The sequence below is a fragment of the Carcharodon carcharias genome, chromosome 10 (genome assembly GCF_017639515.1).
Source record: "Carcharodon carcharias isolate sCarCar2 chromosome 10, sCarCar2.pri, whole genome shotgun sequence".
Classification (NCBI taxonomy): Eukaryota; Metazoa; Chordata; class Chondrichthyes; order Lamniformes; family Lamnidae; genus Carcharodon; species Carcharodon carcharias.
This window is the reverse complement of record NC_054476.1, coordinates 61,943,898-61,967,919: the sequence shown is the minus strand read 5'-3', so window position 1 is coordinate 61,967,919 and position 24,022 is coordinate 61,943,898. Positions and strand designations below refer to the sequence as shown.

At 38.9% G+C, this 24,022-nt stretch overlaps 1 protein-coding gene across 3 annotated transcripts in view; it reads left to right on the top strand.

Moving 5' to 3' along the window:
- Positions 1-24,022, top strand: part of LOC121283588 (inner centromere protein A-like) — a 57,980-nt gene that overhangs the window by 16,283 nt on the left and 17,675 nt on the right. For all 3 annotated transcript variants that reach the window (XM_041198343.1, XM_041198344.1, XM_041198342.1), the window contains exons 4-16: positions 2,396-3,150; positions 5,784-5,829; positions 10,242-10,311; positions 10,421-10,541; positions 11,037-11,085; positions 11,782-11,896; positions 16,000-16,134; positions 16,414-16,523; positions 19,311-19,431; positions 19,563-19,685; positions 20,255-20,448; positions 21,455-21,596; positions 23,707-23,913. In XM_041198343.1, the coding sequence (XP_041054277.1) occupies positions 2,396-3,150; positions 5,784-5,829; positions 10,242-10,311; positions 10,421-10,541; positions 11,037-11,085; positions 11,782-11,896; positions 16,000-16,134; positions 16,414-16,523; positions 19,311-19,431; positions 19,563-19,685; positions 20,255-20,448; positions 21,455-21,596; positions 23,707-23,913 (2,188 nt within the window). The remainder of the gene's footprint in view (positions 1-2,395; positions 3,151-5,783; positions 5,830-10,241; positions 10,312-10,420; positions 10,542-11,036; positions 11,086-11,781; positions 11,897-15,999; positions 16,135-16,413; positions 16,524-19,310; positions 19,432-19,562; positions 19,686-20,254; positions 20,449-21,454; positions 21,597-23,706; positions 23,914-24,022) is intronic.

The window sequence follows — 24,022 nt, the reverse complement described above, 5'->3', positions numbered from 1 at the left end:
CATGCAGTGCACAGTTTTAATCCCTATATCTATGGAAGGATATTCCAAGCCTTGTATGCTATGCAGCAAATAATCACTAGGTTGGTTCCTGGGATGAGAGGCTTGACCTATGATAGGCTGAGTAAATTGGGCCTATACTCCCTGGTGTTTAGAAAAATGAGAGGTGATCTCATTGGAGCGTACAAGATTCTGAAGATGTTTGACAGGATAGGCACTGAGAGATTGTTTCCCTTGACTAGAGAATCTAGGACATGGGGAAACAATTCCAGGATAAGAAGTTGATCATTTATGATTCTTCACTCAGGGTTGTGAATCTTTGGAACTCTGGACCCCCCGGGGCTTGTGGATGCTCTATTGTTGACTAAGGGAGGGAGATTCTTTGATTTTGGGGAATTGAAGGATATGGGGTGTGGTTAGGAATGTGAAGTTCAGGCAGAAAATCAGCCATGATCATATTGAAAGGCTGAGCAGACTCGAGGTCCATATGGTCTCATGCTCCTATTCTGTAGTGTTCTATCTTTTGAGCAGCCTGCTGGATGGTAGACTGATTTTGTTATGATATGGCAGGTAGCATTTGCCAGGCTGACCAAAGGGAATCCCAAAGGGAAACTTGGTTAGGCTATCAGTGATTTTGCAATTTGGATTTATTATGAGAAGGTATGTATACTGAAGTCAGAAGTAAAGATTCCACTGCCACTTTTGGAGATTTTAAATATTAAATTAAAACATCTTGTAACAAAAGAAAAGAGAACTTAAACACACAAGATTACAGTTACAATGTTAAATTTAGTCTTATAACATTTCCCAAAAGATTTCTACTTAGCTAGACTCTCAAGTAAGCATCCTTTTCCAGGCAACAGTCTCTACAGATTTTTAATCTATAAAACATCCAGTAATATTACTGCAAGGCACCCACTGTTCCTATTAGGGAGGTATTTCACAAGCTTCTCTCTCCCCCTCACTCAACAATGGAAATCCAAAACTTGCTTTCTGGAACAACCAGACACTTCTCTGGGCTGGCTAGAAGCTGCTTTCTTCACAGGACTGTGCTCGCACAGCACATTCTTCAAGATTGCATGGCCACACACTCCATACAGCTTTCAATCGGTCCTTAAATATATTTTCCCCTTTTCATCTTTAAACCCACTGTTCTTAACTGTCTTTTGAAAATTACATTTTCCAGAATCTAAAAATATTTCATGTTGTCTTTATGGCTTCCACTTTCGGGGGAAAAGTAAAGTTAATAACTTGGCTTTATTTATTTATGATTTTTATGATTTTTGCACGTTGTAAAACTTTTCTATTTTTCTCTCTTTGAAATTCAATAACTAAAAATTCACCCCTCATTTATCTCCTAATGCAAATTCCTATTCCTGTTGTATCTACTGGTAGCCCATCTTAGCTCGTTCAATTCCACTTCAAAATGCCTGTCTTACACCTAACCCTTTGATGATTTAATCTTTGCAGTCTGACTATCTTCAGTCTAATTAAATTAGTCTCTCACGCACAGCCCCCACAAGCCTGCTTCATAGTATCCCTCAGCAATATTGGAAAAAATATTTTCTTTGCAGTTTGGAGTTGCTTTGACTAAAATTGGGTAAACCTCAAGTGTCTGCAGGGAAGTACAAAGTATGTATAGAATTTGTATATCAAACTGCAGTCACGGCTTGTACATGCGAGTGGGTTACTATATTTCCCTTGTATTCTATTTACCCTAGGGGTGTTTATGTAGAATTTAAAACCTTGGGGACAGAAACCTACTACTAGAGAATGGAGGTTCCACTTAGCCTAACTTTGAAAGATCAAATGTCAAAAATTAGTAAAAAGATTTCGGTGGTGAGGAGTCCAGTTTCATTATATGCTGAATTTTGACACATGAGGGATGAGATTTTATTCAGTTCAACAAAGTGCTCATCTTGGTTAAGAGTCATTAGAAATATTTCATCCTTAACATTCTGACCACTTTTGGATTCTACTTGATGGATCCATTGGCAGGTAGGACAAAGGTAGATTTTTTGCTCTAGGTGCAATTGGCAGTTAATGCCGATTTTCCACCCCACCCCCCCACAAAATTGGACTGGCTTTCTAATGGTTTTTTCCGAGTTTCTGTTCAACTCATTTGTATACTGTCAAAATCTGTAAGCCAATGTTTCAAGAACATAATGAAAGTGTGCAGGTTGTGGATGTTTTGGGAGAGCAGGATCTGGCTTGGATGTGTTCACCTCCGACTACAACTCGTAGAACTGAGCCACTGCCTTTAAAAGTTTATGAATGAAGGGAGGAAGATTCTTAACTCTGTAAAGAAAACTTGAAAAAAAATGAATTTTGCTACTCATTTGAGAGTTGTACCTCGAAATGAATTTATGATTTGTGCAGAGATATTTTATTTCTCCAGACTTTCTAGAAACAGAAGGAATCTAAGACGTTCTTCAACTCAACAGACAAAACTCAGAAGTAGGATGGTTGAGGAAGATAACAGTGGCTGCAATAAAATAGTTGAGCAGGAACATCCTGTACGCCTAACACGATCAACAGCACGTGCAATAGCGACTGCCAATCTTGAAACTGAGAAAAACAGTGAATCGCCTATCATCCCAGTTAATGGCCGAGTACCATTGGTTGTCCTGTCACTGAATGACTGTAAGAGTGTGGAATTATATCAAAAGATTCAGGCAGCTAACTTAACCGAAACTACTACTGAAGATATGAAATTGCTTCAAAAAGAATTTAAGATGAAGCCAGCTCCTTTAAGTGGATCTGTTTTGGAAATGTTGACTCCTCCCACAGCAGTAATCCCCAGGAGCCCAAATCGTGCAGCAACCAAGATGAAAATAGCAGAGGCTGTTATTGCTAAAGAAAATAGAGTGGAAAGTGAGCATTGTTTAGCTGGTCAGAAGTTAAATAATGCTCTGGGATCATCAGCTGCTAGTGAGAACTCCATTTCTGAAGATGAAAGCCAGGCTACTCGTAGAACTGTCCGTAGATCAGTGCGGAAAAGCACTGCCAACCGCCGGTCCAGCTGCCTTAGGTTGGTAGATAAATATTCATTGAATGTTCAACGGACTGTCATGGCACAGGAGTCCATGAGGAAATCTCTGCGTAAGTCCATTGCTAAGAGGAAGAATGTGCTGAGGTCCTCTGCTTCCAGCCGTGAGTATAATTGTCTAAAACATTAAATAATGTATTTACAATTGACATTTTATATTCTGGTTGCAGAATGATAATTAACTCAACCTTTTAAGAATTAATAATATAGTACAATAAAACTGAACTTCAGATGCAGAAAAACATGCATTTCTGCCATGCACACAAGTGGATCTGCATTTGTGTGAGGGAAAAGAAGCCTCTTCTTACAGCTTGTACTGAGAGTTGTATTGGTCTGTTTATTGCAGCAAGCCCTTTCTCTCCTGTGCTCGGGTTTAAGGAATGACCTGGACCATCTGAGACCAAGAGGCTAGTCATATTCTTTATGATCTTCAGAGTGGCTTGAAAGGGAGAACATATTCCATTTAGGAGGAGGAGGGTGCCACCCTGTTTACTCTAGCAGCTTGATGGAATTGTTATCATCCTGCAGAGATGTATGCTGAAGACACACACTCCTGCTGTACCTCTTTTGATCTCTCTGATTGCTTATTCGACATGCTCAAATAAGAACATAAATAGGAGCCGGAGTGGGTTATGTGCCCCTCCAGCCTGTTCTGCCTATGTGTAACAACATGGTTAAGCTTCTATATTAACTCCACTTTCCCACCCTTTCTTCCCCCTTTCCCTTGATTGCCTTAATGCCCAAAAATCTATCGATTTCCCCCATGGAGCATCGATAATGAGGTAGAGAATTCCAGAGATTCATAATCCTCTGAGTGAAGGAGCTCTTCCGTCCTCAGTGATCCCTTATTCTCACACTGACCCCTAGTTCTAGACTCTCCAGCCAGGAAGGCAGCCTCTTGGCATCTATACTTGAAGTCTTCTAAGAATTTTAGAATTTTATATATTTCAATGAGATCACCTCTCTCCTAAACTCCATGGAATATAAATCTATTCTACTCGCCCTCTTAGGACATACCTTCCATCAGTAATCAATCTAATGAACTTTTGTGGCCCCTCTAATGCAAGTATATCCTTTCTTTGGTAAGGAGACTAAAACTGTATGCAGTACTTCCAAAGCCCTGTGAATTCACAACAAATCTACCTTACTGCTTGTGCTCCAACCCCCTTGTAATCAAGACTATCATATAATTTGCCTTCCTAATTGTTTGTTGTATCTGCTCAGGAACCAGAGTAGGTCATTTAGCCCCTCAAGTCTGTTAAACCATTCCAGGGATCATAGCTGAGCTGCAACTTACCCATATTTCTAATGCATGGAATTAAGAGCTGGTACCTTTCGGATAGCAAAAATCTATCAATTTCTTATTTAAAATTCAAATTTGACCTAGCATCAAATGTGTTCTAAACTTCTACTACCCTTTGTATGTAGAAATGTTTCCTAATTTCACTCCTGGAATGTACTGTCTCCCTCACCCCACTCCCAATCAGCAGAAATAATTTCTACCTTCCCTAACCATTCCCTTTTAAATATCTTAAACTGCGATCAAATCACCATTTGCTTTCTAATTCTGAAGAATACAGCCCTACGACTAGCATTTCTTTGAACACAGTTGCCAAGATAGGTCAGCAAAGACATGGTGAAGGACAAGTGGAATTGTGCAAGACGAGAAATTTACGGAGGGCAATCAGCACAGCACTACTATGAGGTCTGGAGATGACAATGGCATGAATGAAAGTTCCAGAGGCAGATGTGCTGAAGTTGGGGTACAGGCAGGTCATATTACAGAGATGGAAGCGTAATCATCTCAAAGTTTAACCTGTGACACCTTTTATTGAATGTATTTTGAAAATCCAAATATACACCTCCACTAGTTTCCTTTTTATCTGCTGTGCTAAAAACCACAAAAAAACTGATTTGTTAAACACAGTTACTCTGCCAAGATTCCACCCCCCCCTCCCCCAGTATCCTGTGTCCCCAGATTAACAATGGCAGCTTAATTAACCTTGAGCTTCTGACTCCATAGACTTTTCATTAGAAATATTGCCTGCTTCCTTCTCTGTAATATGACCTGCCTGTACCACGACTTCACATCTGCCTCTGGAACCTTCATTCATGCCATTGTCATCTCCAGACCTCATAGTAGTGCAATGTTGATTGATCCTCTGCCTTCCATAAATTTCTCATCTTGCAAAATTCCAATTGTCCTTCACCATGTCTTTGCTGACCTATGTTGGCAACTGTGTTCTAAGAAATGCTTGCCATTGCCAGCCCTGTATCAGAGTATGTTACCTGTCATTGCTTCAGGCACAAATATTCATTAAGGAAAGGTCATTGCATTGGATTTATTATTATTTTTTTTGTAACAATTTGCTTTCAAATTCCCGATGTGATCTCTGTCCCCAGATATTTTGCATCTGTGCATGGCATGATTATCTATGATTTTGGGTGGGGTGGGGGTTAAGGGTTTTGATAAAGCTATATTTGGCCAAATTGGGGACGGAACACATTGGTGCAGTGTGTCGGGGTTATTGTCCATTTTTCTTTTCAATTTCCATTAATTGCGATTGTGTCCTTTACATTTTTTTATATAATACGTTACGCTAGGACTCTATCTACCAAAATGGTGCAACTGACTTTGATATTCTCTCAAATCTGGATTCATTTGTTCAAATCTATTTAGCATGTTTTGTTTAAAACCACAATTTTATTTGGTAATATGCCTGCCTTTTCTTTGTAGACCAGAACTGCGCTGATCAAATGGAAGAAATTGATGAGAGACAATGGTAAGAGATTTTTTACTGAAATGCAAATCTATTTACGCTCAGTGTGGACTGATTCTTTAAAGTTTTTTTAAATGGGTCACAGCTAAGTGCAACTTGTTAATCCTACCCAGAAGGATCTGTTGCAGGAATTCATTTGAATCATTCCTCTGTTTTGGACATGTCTTAAGTTGAACATAATTTCCTATCTTTTTTTGCAGACATCTGGAGGGAAGGTTCTATAAGTGCTGTTTGGTGGCCAATATCTTGTCAAATCATGCCTTATGTCTGAGCAAGGGGGTGTTACAGGGAGTTGGAACATAAGTGGTATACGATTGTCCTTAATAGTGTGGCAAGGAACTTCCCCACTCCCCAACCCTGTCCTCCTGTTTTGTTAATCCTTTCCAAAACAGGATCACCAAGGCCAATTTTACTGACCCTGTTTCTTCCCAAGCTGAGATCTGGTAACCAGCTTGTGACATTAGCTATATTGTTCAACACAAGTTCCAATCTGGTAATTCATGGTGTGAGGACAATGATTAAAAATGTTCAACCCTTAAAAATTAAAAAATACGTTCCATGATTCATTAATATAAGCAGCCACCTTGCTGTAGGTGTCAATGTAATGAAATTACTTTGAGACTCGCTGCCTGTAGAACTTTAGTTTTAAATGCCCATCACTGGTAAAGGTAGTTGTTGGACTTATCACATCACATGCCTATCTGATGTATCCAAAAGCTTACATAACTGCTTCGAGCTGTGAAGCTAACCTGATCAGTAAAATTTGTAAAGTCTGTATTAGTCTATGTTTATAGTGATCATAAATATTAATTTCGTTAGATATGATCAGTGAGATTCTTCGGTAGAATGCGGAGTGTTGAGTTTTATATAATGGCTCATGAATAATTGAACTCTATAGTACAGCACTGAATTGTGGCTTAAACCTCAGTGGAAAGAGCTCTTGTCTTGAAGTTAGAAGGTAGTCACTCCAGAGACTTGAGCACACAAGGCTGTCAGTTTGTAGTATTGAAAGAGTGCTTCACTGCCTGATGTGTTGTTTATGACAAAGATAGGTTGGAGAGCAAATTATGAAGAGGACATAGGAGAGATCCTGAGGGGACTTGACAGGGTGGACGCTGAAAGACTTTTCCTCCTTGCAGGAGAGACTAGAACTAGGGGACATGGTTTAAAAATAAGAGGTCTCCCATTTAAGACAGATGAGAAGAAATTTTTTCCTGAGGGCCGAGAGTTTTTGGAACTGTCTTCCCTGCAGAGTGGTGGAAGCAGGGTCGTTGAATATTTTTAAGGTAGAGGTAGGTGGATTTTTGAATAAAAAGAGAGTCAAAGGTTGTTGGGGGCAGTCGGAATTTGGAGCTGAGGCCACAATCAGATCCACCATGATGATCTTGAATGGTGGAGCAGTTCAAGGGGCCGAATGGCCTACTCCTCATCTATAAGTTTTTGGATGAGTTTTGAGTAAGATATCAAACTGTTTCCAACTGACCTTGGGCCCACATAAAAGATTCCATGTTGCTATTTCAAAGAGTAGTGAAATCTCCCTGGTTCTTGGCCAATATTTATTCCTCAACCAGCATCACTCATACAAATTATTGTGATGTTGCTATTTTAGGGACCTTTCTGTGTGCAAATTGGCACACTGGCATTATTACACTACAGCAGTGATTACATTTCAAAGGCACTGCATTGGCTGTCAGGTGTTTTTGGGATATCCTGATGTGAAAAATACAATTTTTTAAAAGGATGACGCTAAGTCCATATTAAGCACTTTAGATAAGTCCTTGTTGAGGTTGGGGGAGGTAGTGCGGGGGTTGGGGGGAAGGTTACAATTGACCTTTGCTATTGAGTTGAAAGGGCAAAGTTGATCAGGCTGTGTAACAGATCGTTACACTTCTAATGATAGTGAGTGCACATGGGAATAGAATAGATCTAGGGAGAGAAACACAAGTTGATGCACATTCTCCTCCCTTGTTGAAATTTCTAGACAGGCTGCAAAACATGACTGGAGCTGAACTAAGCCAAATTTGCTGTGGCAGTGAAAAAAAACATCTGTCCAATAGGCTAGTACCAGAATCTTGGGGGGGAAAAAACACCTGCAAAATGTTCACTTTGGGTGCAAGTAGTAATTTCAGCACAAATTGTGCCGAACATTGCTGTAATTTTGAGAATTTTAACTCTTGCATGTTGCCAAACAGAATCCCAGAATTGTTAAGAGTGTAGGTGGTGGCCATTTGGTCCAGTGTATCTGCACTGGTTCTGAGTTCATTAGTGCCATCCCCCTGTCCTCTCCCCATAACCCTGTACATTCTCTTTGCAGATATCAACAGTCCAATTCCCTCTTAAATGCTTTGATTGTATTTGCCTCCACCACACTCCTCGGGCGTTACATTCCAGACCTTAACTGTTCACTATGTGAAAACATTTGTTCTCATATCGTTTTTGCTTCTCTAGCCAATTATTTTAAATCTGTGCCCTCCTGTTCTCAATCCATTCACAAGTGGGAGCAGTTTCTCCTAATCTACTCTATTCAGACCATTCATGATTTTGAATACCTCTATCAAATCTCCTCTTCACTTTCTACTCTCCAAGGAAACCAATCCTATGCTGTCCTATCTTTCTTCATATATGAAGTTCCTCATTCCTGGAACCATTCTCGTGAATCTTTGTTGTACTCTCTCCAATACATTCACATCTTTCTAAAGCGCAGCATCAAGAACTGAACACAATACCGCAGTAGAAGCCGAACGAGTATCTATACAAGCTCAAATAACCTTGCTCTTGTACTCCATGTCCTTATTAATAAGGCTTAGGATTCTGCATGCTTTACTAACCCATGCTGTCAACCTGTCCTACCTTAGTGACTTATGCACATATCCACCTAGGTCCCTCTACTCCTGCACCCCCATTAGAATTGTACGCTTTATATTGGCTCACCTTGTTCTTCCTACCGAAATGAATCGCTTCGCATTTCTCTGCATTGAACTTCATCTGCCACCTGTCTGCCCATCCTACCAACTTGTCTACATCCTTTTGAAGTTCCACTCTATCCTCCTCACAATTTACAATGCTTCCAAGTTTCATCATATCTGCAATTTTGAAATTGTGTCCTGTACATCAAGGTCTATGTCATTTAATATTAATCAGATAAAGCAAGGGTCCCAACACTAACCCATGGGGAACCACACTACAAGGCTTCCTCCAGCCTGCAAAGCATCTATTGACCACTACTGTCCCTTTTATTCCATGAATTATAACTTTGCTCAAGTCTGCTGTGCAGCACTGCATCAAATGCCTTTTGGGCAAACCTTCCCTGCTACCTCTTCAAAAAACTTCAAGTTAGTTAAACACAACTTTCCCTTAAGGAATCCATGCTTACTTTCCTTAATTAATCCACATTTGTCCATGTGATTATTAATTTTGCCCCAAATTATTGTTTCTAGAAGTTTCCCCATCACCAAAGTTAAACTGACTGACCTGTCGTTGCCAGGCTTATCTTTGTACCCTTTTTTTAACAAGGGTGTAACATATGCAATTTTAGTCCCCTGGCACCACCCCTGAGTCTAGGAAAGACTGAAAAATTATGGCAGTTTCCAGTTCCCTCACATCCTTGGATGCAACTCATCTGGTGTTGGTGTCTTATCAACTTTTAAGTACATACTGCCTACCCAATATCTCCTTATCAACTTTAAACTCTTCTAGTGCCTGAATTACCTCCTTGGAGGTGAAATAAACAATCTGACATGAGCCGGCATAATCTGACAGCATTTAAAATGTTTTAACTTGCTTTAAGAGCAGTAACTTGGTCCAGTTGTATTTAATACAGCTGAAATTGGGTTTATCTCAAAAAAGCATTTTTATTCGCCACATTTGTCCATCACCTGTGAGCAACACAATTTTAAATTACTGAAAATGACTTTTCTGAAAGTATCTGAGTTATGCTGGGGTACTTAGTTTCTCATTTGTACACTTAAAAAAAAAAAAGTCTAGTAATGTCCTTGCACCCAAAAGATGCAGCTTAATTTTTAAAGCCACCTCAAAGGACTGCTAACAATGAGCACAATTAATGGAAACTATTAATGGTGATCAATTCATCTTGGGGATGTGGTCAGTTTATTGTGGGTGAGCCAGCTTTTAGCATTTTAGTCTTTTAAACCAGTACAAAGAAATCCCGAACTTCCTTATACTGACGTAGTTTGCGCTCGAAATGCTGTTGTCATTTGCTCTAGTGACGCTGGGAATTTTGTGTTGTACTGCAGAAACTCTGCCCTGTTTGGTTTTTTTTGTGTGTTTGGAAAAGGAGATATTATTTTCTCCATAGCTAAGCTGGTGACACTGAAGATGAGTAGATCCCTTGGTTCAATAGTTGTAAAATGTTTCATGTTGGAAATTTGAAAACAGTAATTTCTCATTATTTGTAGTGTTGAAGAAATTTCTAGCACTGTGCTTAAATCTGAGCAGTCAAAGGAAGAGAAACAACCAGCCACATTGGTAGGTATAGTGCAACTGACAATGCTGTTCTAAAAAAAAGTTTACTTTTAACTTTTTAACTGTTGTTTATTAGAACGTGTATAAACTAAGCTACTTTATTTGTATACAGATTCCTGAAAATCAAGAACGTAGATGCACACGAAGTGTCGCAAAAATTGCCATTGGCAGTCTAGCAAAGGAGGCAGCAGCTGATGTGCAAGCTTGTAGAAGTTCAAGAATTCGGAGAAAAGGTGTGTAATGAGTAAACCTTATAATGTCAATAGGCCATTTTTTTATTAGCGAAGTTCACCATAATTGCAATTTTTGAGATTCTGTGCTTGCTGATCTTGAAGTATAAAATGCATTAGAGCTTGGAAAGGGATGATGAAAAATGGAACGTTTTCCTAAAATACTTTTTATCCTCCAGCAGTGACTTGACAACATTCCTAATGGGGAAAATCCTTATTACTCAATATGAGGTGCAAACACCAAAGCAGAAGTGCCAGAATCTCTCTCCTGGTGGCCATTATGATGGTAGTGGCCATCGTTGTTAAGGTGGTGGTGGTGGTTGGTGATGGCCACTGCGACAGCAACATTAACCACCATGTTAATCTAATCTACGCGCTAGCTGTTTAACCAATTGAGCTAACCGGCCCCTGCTCATAGGATGCTGAAACTTAAGTAGGATGTACATAGTGTTATCATTTGGTGTTTAAATACATGTATGTTTTTTTATAATTTCGCAGACAGCAGTGATTCTGATAAACTGTCTTCTCCTGATGGCCAGTATGCTGGGTAAGTTTCTGTTGAGACTCCTGCTTGCTATTGGCAAAGCTTGATGACCTCAGGTTAAATGCAGCATTTTATGGTGCTCCATTACTAATGTTGTTAGCTTCAAAATACACAACTAGTGAAGTGTTTGCCTATTGGGTGATTACTGTGATACATTGGAAGCAGGGGAATGTTTAGAAAAATTGGTATCCAGAATTTTCAAATAGTCTGGGGGGAAAACAGATAAAGGGAGGCACACACTGGAGTTTTTATTTTGAGGCATTGTGCAAGAATCTAAATAACTAGTGGATAATGTATCCTCAAATTTTTGGCAGTTTCTTTAAGCCCTTGGCACCTTTAAATTATTTTGAATGTTGCTTGCTGTGCTTTGAGGTTTGTGGCTGTGCAGCTTATAAAGAACATTGCTAGTGGGTGAATTTGTTAACTAGGACATTTTTCCTGATGTATTAATGCACTTAGAAGAAAGAGAAGCAATCACCTTTTTTTTGCTAGTGCCACATCTGAACAGAATCTGAGCAGGCCTGCATATATGCCTTGGTCTCTGTTCAGGTTAAGTGCTTGAATGGTTTAAGTATGATTCATCTGATGATTATCCAGGGCACGAGTCAAGTATAGACTTGTGAGCAACAAAACAGCACAAAGGATACTATTTTGGCCATCTTATTTGCAGCTTCATTAATTTATGTTGCTATTTCTTAGACGGAAGCGCAGTTACAAGTGTGCAGTGGCAAATGACTGTTACTCTGAAATATTAGAAAAGGATGACTCTCCACCAAGAAAGAAGACCCCTTCACCAGGTCTTACAGCTAGCAAAGTAAGTTGTGAGCTGAAACTTTGAAGTGCAATGATCTCATGGATTTCTTCATCACTAAGGTTGAGACCATCTGTTCTGCTGCTTTCCTCCTTCCTTTAGCCCATCAATTCAAACTTCTCCCAAGAATCCCTCTGTCCTAGCCCTGAACTTGCATATTTTCTCTCATTTCCCTTTTATCTCGTCATGTTTTCTGAACTCTTTTTGCCCATGAGACCCACCTCCTCCTTTGATACTGTTCCCACTAAACTGTTAACCACATTAAGTTCTCCTCTTGGTTTTGTTAGGTGATATTAATAGCTCCCTTTTCTTTGGTATTTTCTTCTTATGCTTGAAACCAGCCACCATACACTTTTCAAAAATAATCGCCGCCTTTGACCAGAGTCCTTGCAAATTATTGGTCCATCTAAAATCTACCACTGAAGTGCCTGAGCTTGTTGCCTCCCATCTTCCCTGCGCTGCCATGTTTGAAACACTCCAATTATGTTTTACCTCTGCAACACTGACTTTGATAGGGTATCACAAATGACAAGTCTTACATGACTGACTTAAGTATGTCAAACTCTGAAATCTCCTCCAATCCTATTATAGCACTGGTACTCTGCACTCCTCCAAAACTGGATTCTTGCACATCCTTGATTTTCATAGACAGCTGAAGAGAAGGCTGCCAAGGTCCTAGCTCTGGAATTCCCTCCCTAAGTTTCTCTATTTTTAAGCTGCTGCTTTTTAAAGAATGCTTCCTCCTAATGTTTCCTTATGTGACTCTTATCAAATTTTGTTTGATACACTTTTATGAAATGCCATGGGATGTTTTACTACATTTAAAAACACTATATAAATGCAAGTTGTTGAATTAGCTATTAACTTATTTAAAATAGCCTCCATGATTCAATGGGTAGAATCAATTTTTTTTTTTTTGAAGCTTTTCATCCTTTGAAACTTGTGAATGCCTTCTGTGTCCTCTTCAAGGTCTTGCCACATTTCTTAAACTAAGCTGTTCAAAACTGGGCACAGTATTCTAACTGCAGCCTAACAAATTTGATAGGTTGGGATGTCCTCTGTTTTGTGCTCCACGCCCTTATTTGTAAAGCCATATGTTTAACAGCTATTCAGCTTGGCGTCCTACATGTAAGGAATTTTGTATCTGAACCCCAAGATGTCACTGCATCTTTATTCAGCTTAACATTACCATTTAGTGCATGATTCCTTATTCTTCCTCCTAAGATGCATTGCTTTGAATTTCACCCATTCTTTATCCTCCCAATCTACATGGCTTTCCTGAAACTGTACATGGACTTATTTAGCTTCTCATACTCCTATTTTTTTCATCTCCAAATTGAGATATTCAGGATGGTGCATGACTTGGGGAACTTGCAGGTGGTGGCTGCTGTCCTTGTCCTTATAGGTGGTAGAATTGCAGGTAATATCCATGGTGGTATTGGAGCCAGAAAATATGAGATTAAACAGGCACTGGAGATGTAGGTAAACTGGACAAGGGGGAGAAAGAAAAGTGTAAAGATGGTATTAAATTAGCTAATTGCTTCTGCTTGCTCCTGACCTAATTAGTCTACATGAATAGACATGTTTGTATTTTGGATGTAGAAAATGAGAGATTTGGGAGCTGACATTATTATCCAACAACAGTATCACTCAGAATCAAAGAGTGGGCTGCTGCGAGTTCTGAGGGAGACTGGAAGCAAAGAAACTGAGACTGCTTACATCCAAGAAGCAGTTTTCCATCTTAAAACATTGGGAAGTTAGGAACTCAATTTTACTATTGCTGAAAAAAAAAGACTTGTCTAAGCTTTTTGCCTTGCACTTATCAGGACACTCGCAAGGATATCAATATAAGGGGAAGACAGCATTTATACTGTATGTAAAGAAAGTGCTGATTAGTTGGCAAGTGGTGTTGCCATGGAGAATGCACCACTAATTGTGACTGACAATCAAGTGACAGCCAAGTGTTGTTTGAAATTTAAACCAGGCAGCTTGACACTGGTTCAGGCATTGCCCTGAGGAATGAGTTAGCAAATGGCTGTCTCTTATTTTGTTTAGCTGAACCAGGTGCAATGTATGTACAAGTTCTTTCTGTCTGCAAAGAACAGGGCCCTGTGTATTAATATGTATTTCCAGTGCACTCAAATGTGCCACACTGAGCGCCTGATTGACTGTCTTAAATTGGTTGTCAGCTTAATTCTTGGCTCATTGGACACCATTTGCTGAATAATCCTCAATCGTAGAATCACATCTAATGTTGGACACGGCACTTTGATTTTTGCAAGCAGGGGCTGTACCGCCCATTGCTAACAGCAGCTGGGGCATGCTGTTTGATACGCTCTGCCAGAAAAGCTTAGGTGTGTCTCTCTTTTTCAGAAATACCCCAGCTCTGTACTACTGAACTACTAATTCAATTTCAGACTTAAAATTAAGGCTGGAGAAAGTCAAGTTTGATGATGGGATGGGGCCCTTCTGGCTATGGAAGGTGAAGGTGGCAGAAGAACAACCATATTGAACTCCGTTTTGTTGGCTGGAGGTATAGGGGTAAATCAGCAGCCCACTTATTTGGACAGTTCTCTATAAAAAAAAAACTACGCATTTAGAATGAATGGCCAAGTTACTAAAATATTTTCTAATTGGTCCTTTTTTGATCTTTGCTTGCAGAAATAACAAAAAAACTTAGACAGATAACATGTAAATTTCTTTCTTCATTAACTTGCTTGGCCTTTTCTAATCTTTATTTAATTACTTAAATTTTCTATTCTCAATTTAGGGGTGCACCTTGACTCACTTAACCTGTCTGACATGCTGTGTGGCAGGGATAGCTTGAAGTTGGAATAGGCAGAATGTACAGTGGTGCTGCCTGATGATTTCCCTTTGGTAATTAGCCTAGTTCTAATGCAGATGCATGATACTTTTCATTAAAAGTATCGTGACACAGCCGATGATAAAGGTTGAGTTGTTCAAATCCCAGAGGGAAACTTGAATCAACTGTCATAACCCATTTTTGCAATTTGTATGTTTTGAGATGCAGGCTTTGAAATTCAGTAACAATAAAACCACTGAGTCTTGGGTTTTTATAAAACTAAGTTAAATGTTTATTAATACAAAGATTGTAGACACGTACATACGTCTACAAAATTACTACTGTAGTAACTACAAAAATCCCTAATTAATCTGACTCTCAGTTACACCCCAGTTAGGTCAATAATAAATTTCATAGATTTAAACAGAGACCTGACAAAGCACAACCTGGACAGTCACATTCAAAGTGAGTTTCTTTCAGCTTTGGGTCCTTGCAGACAGACTTGAAGCTTAACAGGCTGGAGCTTCTCTCACTTGTTGGATCTTAAAATGCCTCTGATTTATCCACAATCTCCTTTCTCCTTTTATACATATCTTTCTCTTTGAATGGAAATATTCCATTGTATCTCTAGGCTTTTAATTTTACCTCTTCTAACAATAACACCCTTTCATTCCACCAGTTTTATTAGTAAGGTGAAAAAAAAAACACATTGCTTGGTGTCTTCTAGCCAGGTGCAAGATTTCACCCATTCTTTTGAATGGCTTATTTAAAAATGCAAATTGCCCCCTTGAGAGCTAGGTTTCTAAACTTCCCCATGTTTATTGAATTGCCATTTCAAACCTCCTTATTTCTAGACATCAAAGCCTTTAGACCAGCTGGCTTTAATCCAATTAAGACACACAGACACCACTGAACTCTTATTTAAAAAAAAAAAATTTCCAATAACATTATAGACATTAATCTCTTCATGTACAAAACAATTGGCAACTTCATTAATTTCTGTAATATGTTGTATGGAATTTGTATTCTACAATCTAATCTGAGTTGAATTTATGCATAATTTGACATTGTGTACTTGAAAAGTTTAACTGCTGCAAGACCTAATATTTGAAGTTAACATGTAATCTTCAGAAGATTCTGAAATGTACAGAACTTTGGTGTTGAATAAATTTAAACAGTGGCTACTAAGTCATAAATGGGCCTATTGTTTTTTCCTATTATCTCTTGAGATGGATTCTGGGTATAAATCACTCCCATTACCTAAATCCAGCATATAACACTGCGACCAAATTTCTTTTTCTAGGTGGTTCGACCAAAGCACAAAAGCTTCCTCCATGCAGTTCAAAAAAATCAATTGCTGATGACTCCGGTATCAGTTAGCCGTACAGTGGTGAAGTCTTTCATTAAACGCAACACCCCATTAAAAGTTGATTCCAAGGTATGTATTCTGCCTCCTCTTCAGGATATTTGCGTATCTTTGTGTACAAGACGACCTGGAGTTAGCTCAAAATATGCAGTCCTTGGCTGAATGCTTCACTAACTGCTAGTGAAAGTTTGTGATATATGTAACTCGATTTATTATATACCTAATGGCTTTTTAAAAAATTCCTCTTTTCAATAGATAATGTATTATAACTTTGGCAGTAAATTTAAGTAAAATGCACCTAATGTAGGGACACGATCCATTTATTTGCTTGCTTCCCCCTGTATATTTTAGGAACAAGAGAAGGCTCGACTGGCAAATCTAAAAAAGAAGCGAGAACAGGAGGAAGAAAGAATACAGAAAGTGGAGGAAGAGAAGAAACGTAAATTGGAAGAGTTTAAAAAGTAAGCAGATATGATCCAACTTTGAGTCGATGCAATATTCCAGACTGAGTCTGGCTTTTAATCAGATAAAAATATTTTTATTTCAAGAGCATAATTTTAGAAGGACCTTTTCCTTTTAAATTGGTTTCTTTCCTCCTGAAGCCACCTACTACTTATGGTACCACAAGGATGTTATGTTGTCCTCCAGTAGAGCTAGTTTACTTCTGTGAACTGTTACTATTCAACTGTGGTGGGTGTTGCAGCTGAATTTGTCCTCAATTAATATTCATGTACTTTTCAGTATTAATTGCTGTCTCATGAACAGGAGCTAAACATGTTTTGTTCTTGATACCTTTCCTTTCAAACTTTCGCAAGAAGGTGCTGATTCATGCTCGAGATCAACTTGTTTCTGTATATTCTATAAGATTACTTGTAAACCTTTTGTACGTTCTTTCTCTTCTCTATCTTGTTGCATCCAGTGATGAGCCTTTTTCTATGCAATTGAGATTCTGCAAGTAAAATAAATGTTTCAGAATAGTGCATTTGTTTGCTGACCAACACTGGACTAAAGGATTGAGTTACTCTTTCACTTTGGCAGCTCAATCCCTCTAATTGTTTGCATTGAATATCGTAGCTTCCAGTTCTATATATGATGAGGTATATCTGTGGGTTACTTAGTGCCCAAAAATTTTTTTAAATAAGCTAATGGTTACCTGCAGCATGAATTGGTGTATGTCATCTCAATTTATGGCTTTGAGTTTTTACATGTACAAAATAAAATGCATTAAAAGCTGGCAATCCATAAAAGAACTGGAGTAGGCCATTCAGACCCTTGACATGCTCTCCATATGACCATCATTTATATAGAATATACATCACCAGAACAGACTCTTCATCCCAACTGGCCTGTGCTGATCTTTATGCTGCACACAAGCCTTCTCCCCCTGTTTTATTGAACCCTAAAAGCATAACCACCTAGTCTTTTCTACAGGATATCTTTAGTAAGAACTATCTTTTATGTATGGAGTCTGATTTTGAAACTGTACTCTTTTTCCACACCATCCCCCCCCCCCCCTCACTTTCTTTCCTCCTACCCCTGTCAAACAGAAACATCTTTTAGAAGTCTATCCATGGAGCCCTTTCATAATCTAAGTTCTACTGAATTACCCTTCAGCCTTTTCTAGGTGGTAAAAGAATATTTCTCCAGCTGTTCAATCTCTCCTGATGGGCAAAAATCCTTCTTCTGCTATTAGATATATAAATCTGTTTTGCACCTTCTCCAGTGCCTAACTCTTTTATAGCATGGAGGCTGGAACTGTCACAGTACTCCAAGTGGTCTAATCAACGGTGTATGCCAACTTAACAATTTCTCTGCTTTTCAATTCTGTACTCTGAAAATGAATGTGTTTTGTTCTTTTTTAATGGCTGTATTAACTTCTGCTGCTACAAATGTTCCCTCTAGGCTGTGCAGTAATTTGTAATGTATCATGGTACATAAGCAGGCTGCAGACAACCAAAGTTCCTACTAGGATGTGTCTGAGGCTGTGAATAACAATGAATAATTGGAGGAAAAATTGGTTACTTTTGTGATTTGTGTATTTGTACTCCTAGATCCCTTTACTCATCTACCCCATTTAGATTATAATCTGAGCAATGTGTAATTTCCTTATTCTTTCTACCAGGATGTACCACCACATAGTTGTATGTTGTATAAATGTCACTAGAAGGTACAACCAACTCAGCTGTCTAATTGCAATATTGTCAAAGGCCTGCTTTGTCCATTTTGATGCAAGCTCAACTGCAGTGTCAAGAAATTAGTTGGTCTGATTGTGAAGCTAACAATTGGTCATGTAGGAATGTTGATTTTTTTGAAATAAAATATCCTATTAGAAGAGCACAGTCTAATGGAATGTGCAAGATCCTTTTCAATATAATTTTTAAAATGATGACTCATAGCTGAAGGTAGCATCTGGGTTGAAAACAATAAGATTGCAAAGCAGTGATGTCCAGAAGTCCTGAAAATTGCTATATAAATGCAAGTTTTTCTCAACTGGGAAATTGTTTAGTGGTGTGATGATGGAACAGTTGCTTGTTTGAGAGTGGCTGAGGAGGGAGGGAAGCAGACCACCAGAGAGAACCAGAAGGCGGCTACCATAAATATAGAGCTTGGAATTATTGTGACAGGTTTTGGAGGGAACAGAGTACTGGGTTATAAATGACTGGAAAACCTTGAATCAAAATTAACCAACAAGAAGTCAAGTTTTTGAAAAAGGAATACAAATGTATTAAGGATTTTTTTTGAAAACAAAAGTTCCCTTGCAGAGAAGAGACGATGGTGAATTGAGTTAGGTGAGTCATGTGAAATTAGCCAGAGTCATTTTAATTGTCAGCCTACAGAAGCATTGTTATTTGACACATCAAAAGAAATCAGCAATGTTCACATAAATGTCTAGAAAAATCATGGAGATGAAAATTAATGTTTGTTGGAAGAGAATATGTGCAAGATGCTTTTTCATACATATTTTCCCTTGCAAGCAATTGAGCATTGGTACCTGTGATTTTCTTCCATCCACTCGCTTTTTCGCTAACCTGATGATGGAGGCTAACTTGTAACCTCCTCATTGCCCCTCCCAGTTAACTCAACACATTCTAGTGATTCCAAAAGGACTTGGTTGATCCATTGAATTATTTAACCTGACTCATGTTTTCATTCACCAATGTCCCCATGGCTGTTAAGAGGAGGTGGTGGTGGAGAGAATCTTTAATACAATTTGATTCATTTAAAACTACAAAAGACTTTTTTCATAGGAAGCGGGAAATGCAAGTGAAACGTGTTTTGGAAACTCGTTCACGAGTTCAACAACAAGAGGAGGAAAAGAAAAAGAAAATTGAGCAGAAGTTTGCTCAGATTGATGAGAAGAATGCAAAGGTATGACAATTCTGGTGCTGCCTAACTGCAGATAAGCCAAGCATCAAACAATTAGGGAAGGTCTAACTTTTTTAAAGTGAATGTGTACGTTACATAGAGGGATTATTGTAGCAGTCTATATTGTTTTACAGTTGCGTGAAGAAAGAGTTGCTGAAGAAAAAGCAAAAAAGAAAGTAGCTGCCAAGAGGATGGAGGAAGCAGAAGCTCGAAGGCGGCAAGAGGAGGAAACCCGAAATAAGAGATTGCAACAGCTGGTATGGCTTTTGTACTTAAAGTTTCTAGTTACTCCTCTCTCATGTTAATTTGCATTGGTTGCAGTTCTATGAAAACTTATTGTCTCTTAATACTTTAATCAAGTGACTCTCTTTGTGAGCCTGTCTCATTGGCAGACTAATGCCCAACCTTAAACAACAACTGGGAATTCTTGTTTTTTAATATGCTAATAACTTCATTTTATTATGGCTCATAATTATCATTCCCTAAATACTCAGGTAGTGTTCTACTGTGTTCTATTCTGCCATCTTGTCTAAATTCCCCACCCTCTGGGTTGAATGGTAAGCCATTCACTAGTAGACTAAATGTTCTGGACTATTATTTGCCCTCCCCCTTCAGATTTTGTTTGTTGCAACTCACTCAACCGTTTCAGTAGTTCTGAATCAAGTTTTATAAGACTTATACCACAAATAGCATATTTTATTTGGCTTTAACCCCATTGAACAAGCTTTTTAATCTTACATGTGTCCAATATTAACTGCTTCATTTAAATTCTGAGAAACAAAGCCCTGTTTTCTGGGGATCATTGAATCAGTGTTCACTCCTGCAGGAGGAAGAGCGCCGAGAGCTACAGCAGCGTAAGAAAGAGGAAGAACTGGAGCGGCAACGTAAAATGGCAGAAGCCAGAAAGCTACAAGAGCAGCGGCAAGCTGAGCTTGAGAGAGAGCGACTGCGTGAGCTGCAACTGGCTGCAGATAGGGAGCGGGAAAGAAAGAGGGAACAAGAGAGCATCCAGGCAGAGAAGTATGGAGCAATAAAATGCTGCAGTTGTCATAATCGTATTGTATAGAAAATTAAGCTTGTACCCAAATGCTTTAAGTGTGACCACCTTTTAACGTGGCACTCTTTACATAAATTTTGAAACCATCAGTCATTTACTAGAAGAAGTATTATATGCCTCAGAAGACATAAATACAGGTTTGGAAGGAGCAAACTGACAATTGTACTGCTGGGTTGGATATAAAATGAAGTTCATATCATCTATTTTACTTTACTGAAATTCCAATGACGGAGCAGAGCATAATAGGCAATGCTGATAAGATATGGTGTTTTCTACTCGCAGCTTGAATTGGCAGTCTGGTGAAAGTGCTCCAGTGCTTGAGCTTTTTGTAGAGCTTCTAGAGAGAATAGACAGAAAAATTTTTACACTTTCTCTCTGGACAAGTTTTTAATCCTATTCAGCTCTCCCCATATTTCCAATCCTGATGGGAAAAATCGTTTTTATGTGGATAAACATTACTTTGTGGTGGTGGTTGGTGTAACGAGTCAATTGCAACAAGAATAGTTAAATTAGTGATTGCAGAATAATGATCACTTGAGGTATTTATACACTTTGCCAGTTGAAGTTTAAAGTACACTACACTGTGCAGACTGACTGCACACTCATCAGTCTCCGCTCAACTCCCAGGGCTGCTTCTACCTGTCTCAGTCTTGGTTTCTGAATTGTTGCTTCCAATTGCTTGACAATGGGAATCCAAGCCAACCTGAGTCTTTTTCCCATTCTGTTTAGACTTTGCTGATTTGGTCTGTCTCGTTGGCTCAACCCTGATAACAGTCCTCTGTTAAAAATAGTACACGCATGAATAAATGGGCCTTTATTAAGGGTCACCTGTTATATTGGTGAGGTGTTAGCTTAATGACTTCCTGAAATGTATAATTTTGAGTGTTCAAATTAGTAGACTTATTGCTCTAAATAGATTTGTGCAAGACCTAATGCAGGGAACGAATAACACATTTAAATTTTTAACAGAGAACGTGAACGTCTGGAGAAAGAAAAAGCCCTCCAGTTACAGCGAGAGTTGGAGCGAACAGCACGGGAGGATGCTGCACTGCAGGCTCAAAGAGAAAAGGAAAAGCTTCGCAAGGAAGCGCAAGAGAAGGAGAGAAAACAGGTAAGGGGTATCATCTTTGGAATTCTGGTGCACTTGCCGCCACTTGTGTTTCCCATAACCCCACCCCCAGTACCAGAATTTTAAAAATTTGGTAAAGTGACTCTGAAGCTGGCAAACTGTTTTAAAAAACCCACTGCTTAACCAAGGGAAGGAAAGCTGTTGTCTGACCAGTGATATCGATTCCACACCAATGAGAATGACTCTTCACTGCATTATGCTATGGCCTAGCAAGCACTTGGTCGTATCAAGTTAAGACAACTAAAGATGTGCAATAATTGCCAACCTTGCTAGTGACATCCATATCAAGGGTTTTTTTTTGAGGGGGAGTTGGGGGGTGCGGAGAGAGAGTGTGTCATTTGTGCTCATTAATGTATAGGAAATGATCTGTATTTAAATACATGAGTTGGATGTTTTGTAGTAGGCAAGTTGTAAAAGGGGATTGAGAAAAAAACTGTCTAATTATTGAAACATCCAAACTGCATCATTCAACAATTGAAGGTAAAATTCAGGATGTTTGACTTTAATTGGTAATGACACTATTGCACCAGGAATATTGGAAAATTAAGCACTGATCTTGGTCCCCACTTCTAGAAGGTTGCTTTGTTTGTGAGAAAGTTGTATTCTGTGCTTCTCCAATTGGTTCAGTGAAACTAATTATCTAATAAGTTGCTAAGTAATGCTGATCTGAAAATTCTCTGGTTCAGTTACTAGATTATGGTAAATCAGCTGATCTCTTCTGGAGAGGATGATGTGTAAAATTGGCCTCAGCTAGAGAGCAGGAAAATCTGATGGAGTTTCTTCAGGCTATTATCCTGCAATTTCTATAGCTGTTGAGGACAAAATCTAGTTTGAAAATCAAGTAGCCTTTTGAAATTTATGTGCATATAGTGTGTGCCCCACCCACCAACAATCCCACCAAAAAAACACTGGTTAAATGACTTGCTGATCTTGCTAAAACACAGACAACTATCATTCTGGTGATTTGACTCCTTAATGAAGTGAGTTACAATGTGGGGGATGGGGGGGAAAGAGATTTACAAGGAAGTCGGTCTATTTTAGTATCTACTTCTCCACGTCACTTAGTAATCAGCTTTTCTGCCAGAATGAAGCAAATAAAGCCTACCTGGTGGGCTGAATCATAGCTCTCTAAGGTCTTTGGGAATTTGTACAGCACAGTTGATTTTTTAAAAAATCATGGTAACTCTTAAACTTGAGGTTAATACTATTGTGACTCACTAGGGATAGTGCACTGTAGGATCATGTCCCACTGCTCCCCAAGCTGTGACAAATGTTAGAAGTTTAATTAGACCACCAAATTGCCCCAATTATAACTAACTGTCTAATTTAGGTTAGAAGAATATGAGCACAAGGTTTGTAAACTTAAGTAAATAACTGTTAAACAAATTGTCTGTTACTAGTGGCAAAAAGAAATACAAACTTCTAACTCTATTACTTAAAAACTCTACCCCTTCTTAAACCCCTATACACAAACACACACACACAAAACATGGATTTTAAGGGTGAGATAAAACAGTTCAATAGCACCAATCCAGATTTCAGGATTAGATGGGTTGACTTTGATTGCATTCTTCCAAATTTCTTGCAGGTTGTTTTGGCTGACATGAGATGGTCTCCCAGCACTTGCAGTCTATAGTTCTCTGGTTGAAACTTGCTTTTAATGTCTCTGGTGATTTCCCCCCCACCCCCCTTTCCTCCTAACAGGGGTTTCTCTAAGAAAGCAGGGTATGGCGATGAGGGAATAGCCACCTAACTACTATGGCAGGATTACTGGAGTCTTATAAAACACCAGAGAGAGCTTTCCGGTTTGTCATCTTTTGAGGCTAGGAGCTGATCATCTGCACTCTCCTCACACAAAACCCGGCCACTTGGTCAGGAGCCAATCAAAACGCTGTCACTAGGCAGTCTCATCTTAAACCAGGTTCAGGCCATCCTGGCATACACTGTTCCAGGAGATAGCAACATTGTAGATTTTCTTCTCCTGTTATAGTGAACATCTCTTTTTAAATTGCAGCCATGCCATTTTAAAGCCATAGTCCAAGAAAAAAATAAAATTATGTTCTTTACAATACTGGCATATTCATATTTGTAGGAAGAACAGCTTTTGGCAGAGCTGGAAAAGCAGCGTTTAGAAAAAGAGAAAACTAGAAAAGAACAGGAAAGACTGGAACGTGAACGACAAGAAAATGAGAAGAAGCTTCGTGAAGCTGAGGAAAGAAAATGGAAGGAAGAGCAAGACAGGAAAGTGGAGAAGGAGACCACCAACAAAAATATACTGAATGTGACTGTGGAAGTGCATGTGAGTGTTCCAATGGGGGTGGGAGAGAGAATGGAGAAGACTCATTGACATTTACAGCACAGTAAGAGGCCGTTCAGCCCATTGTGTCTGCACTGGTCAACAAAGATCT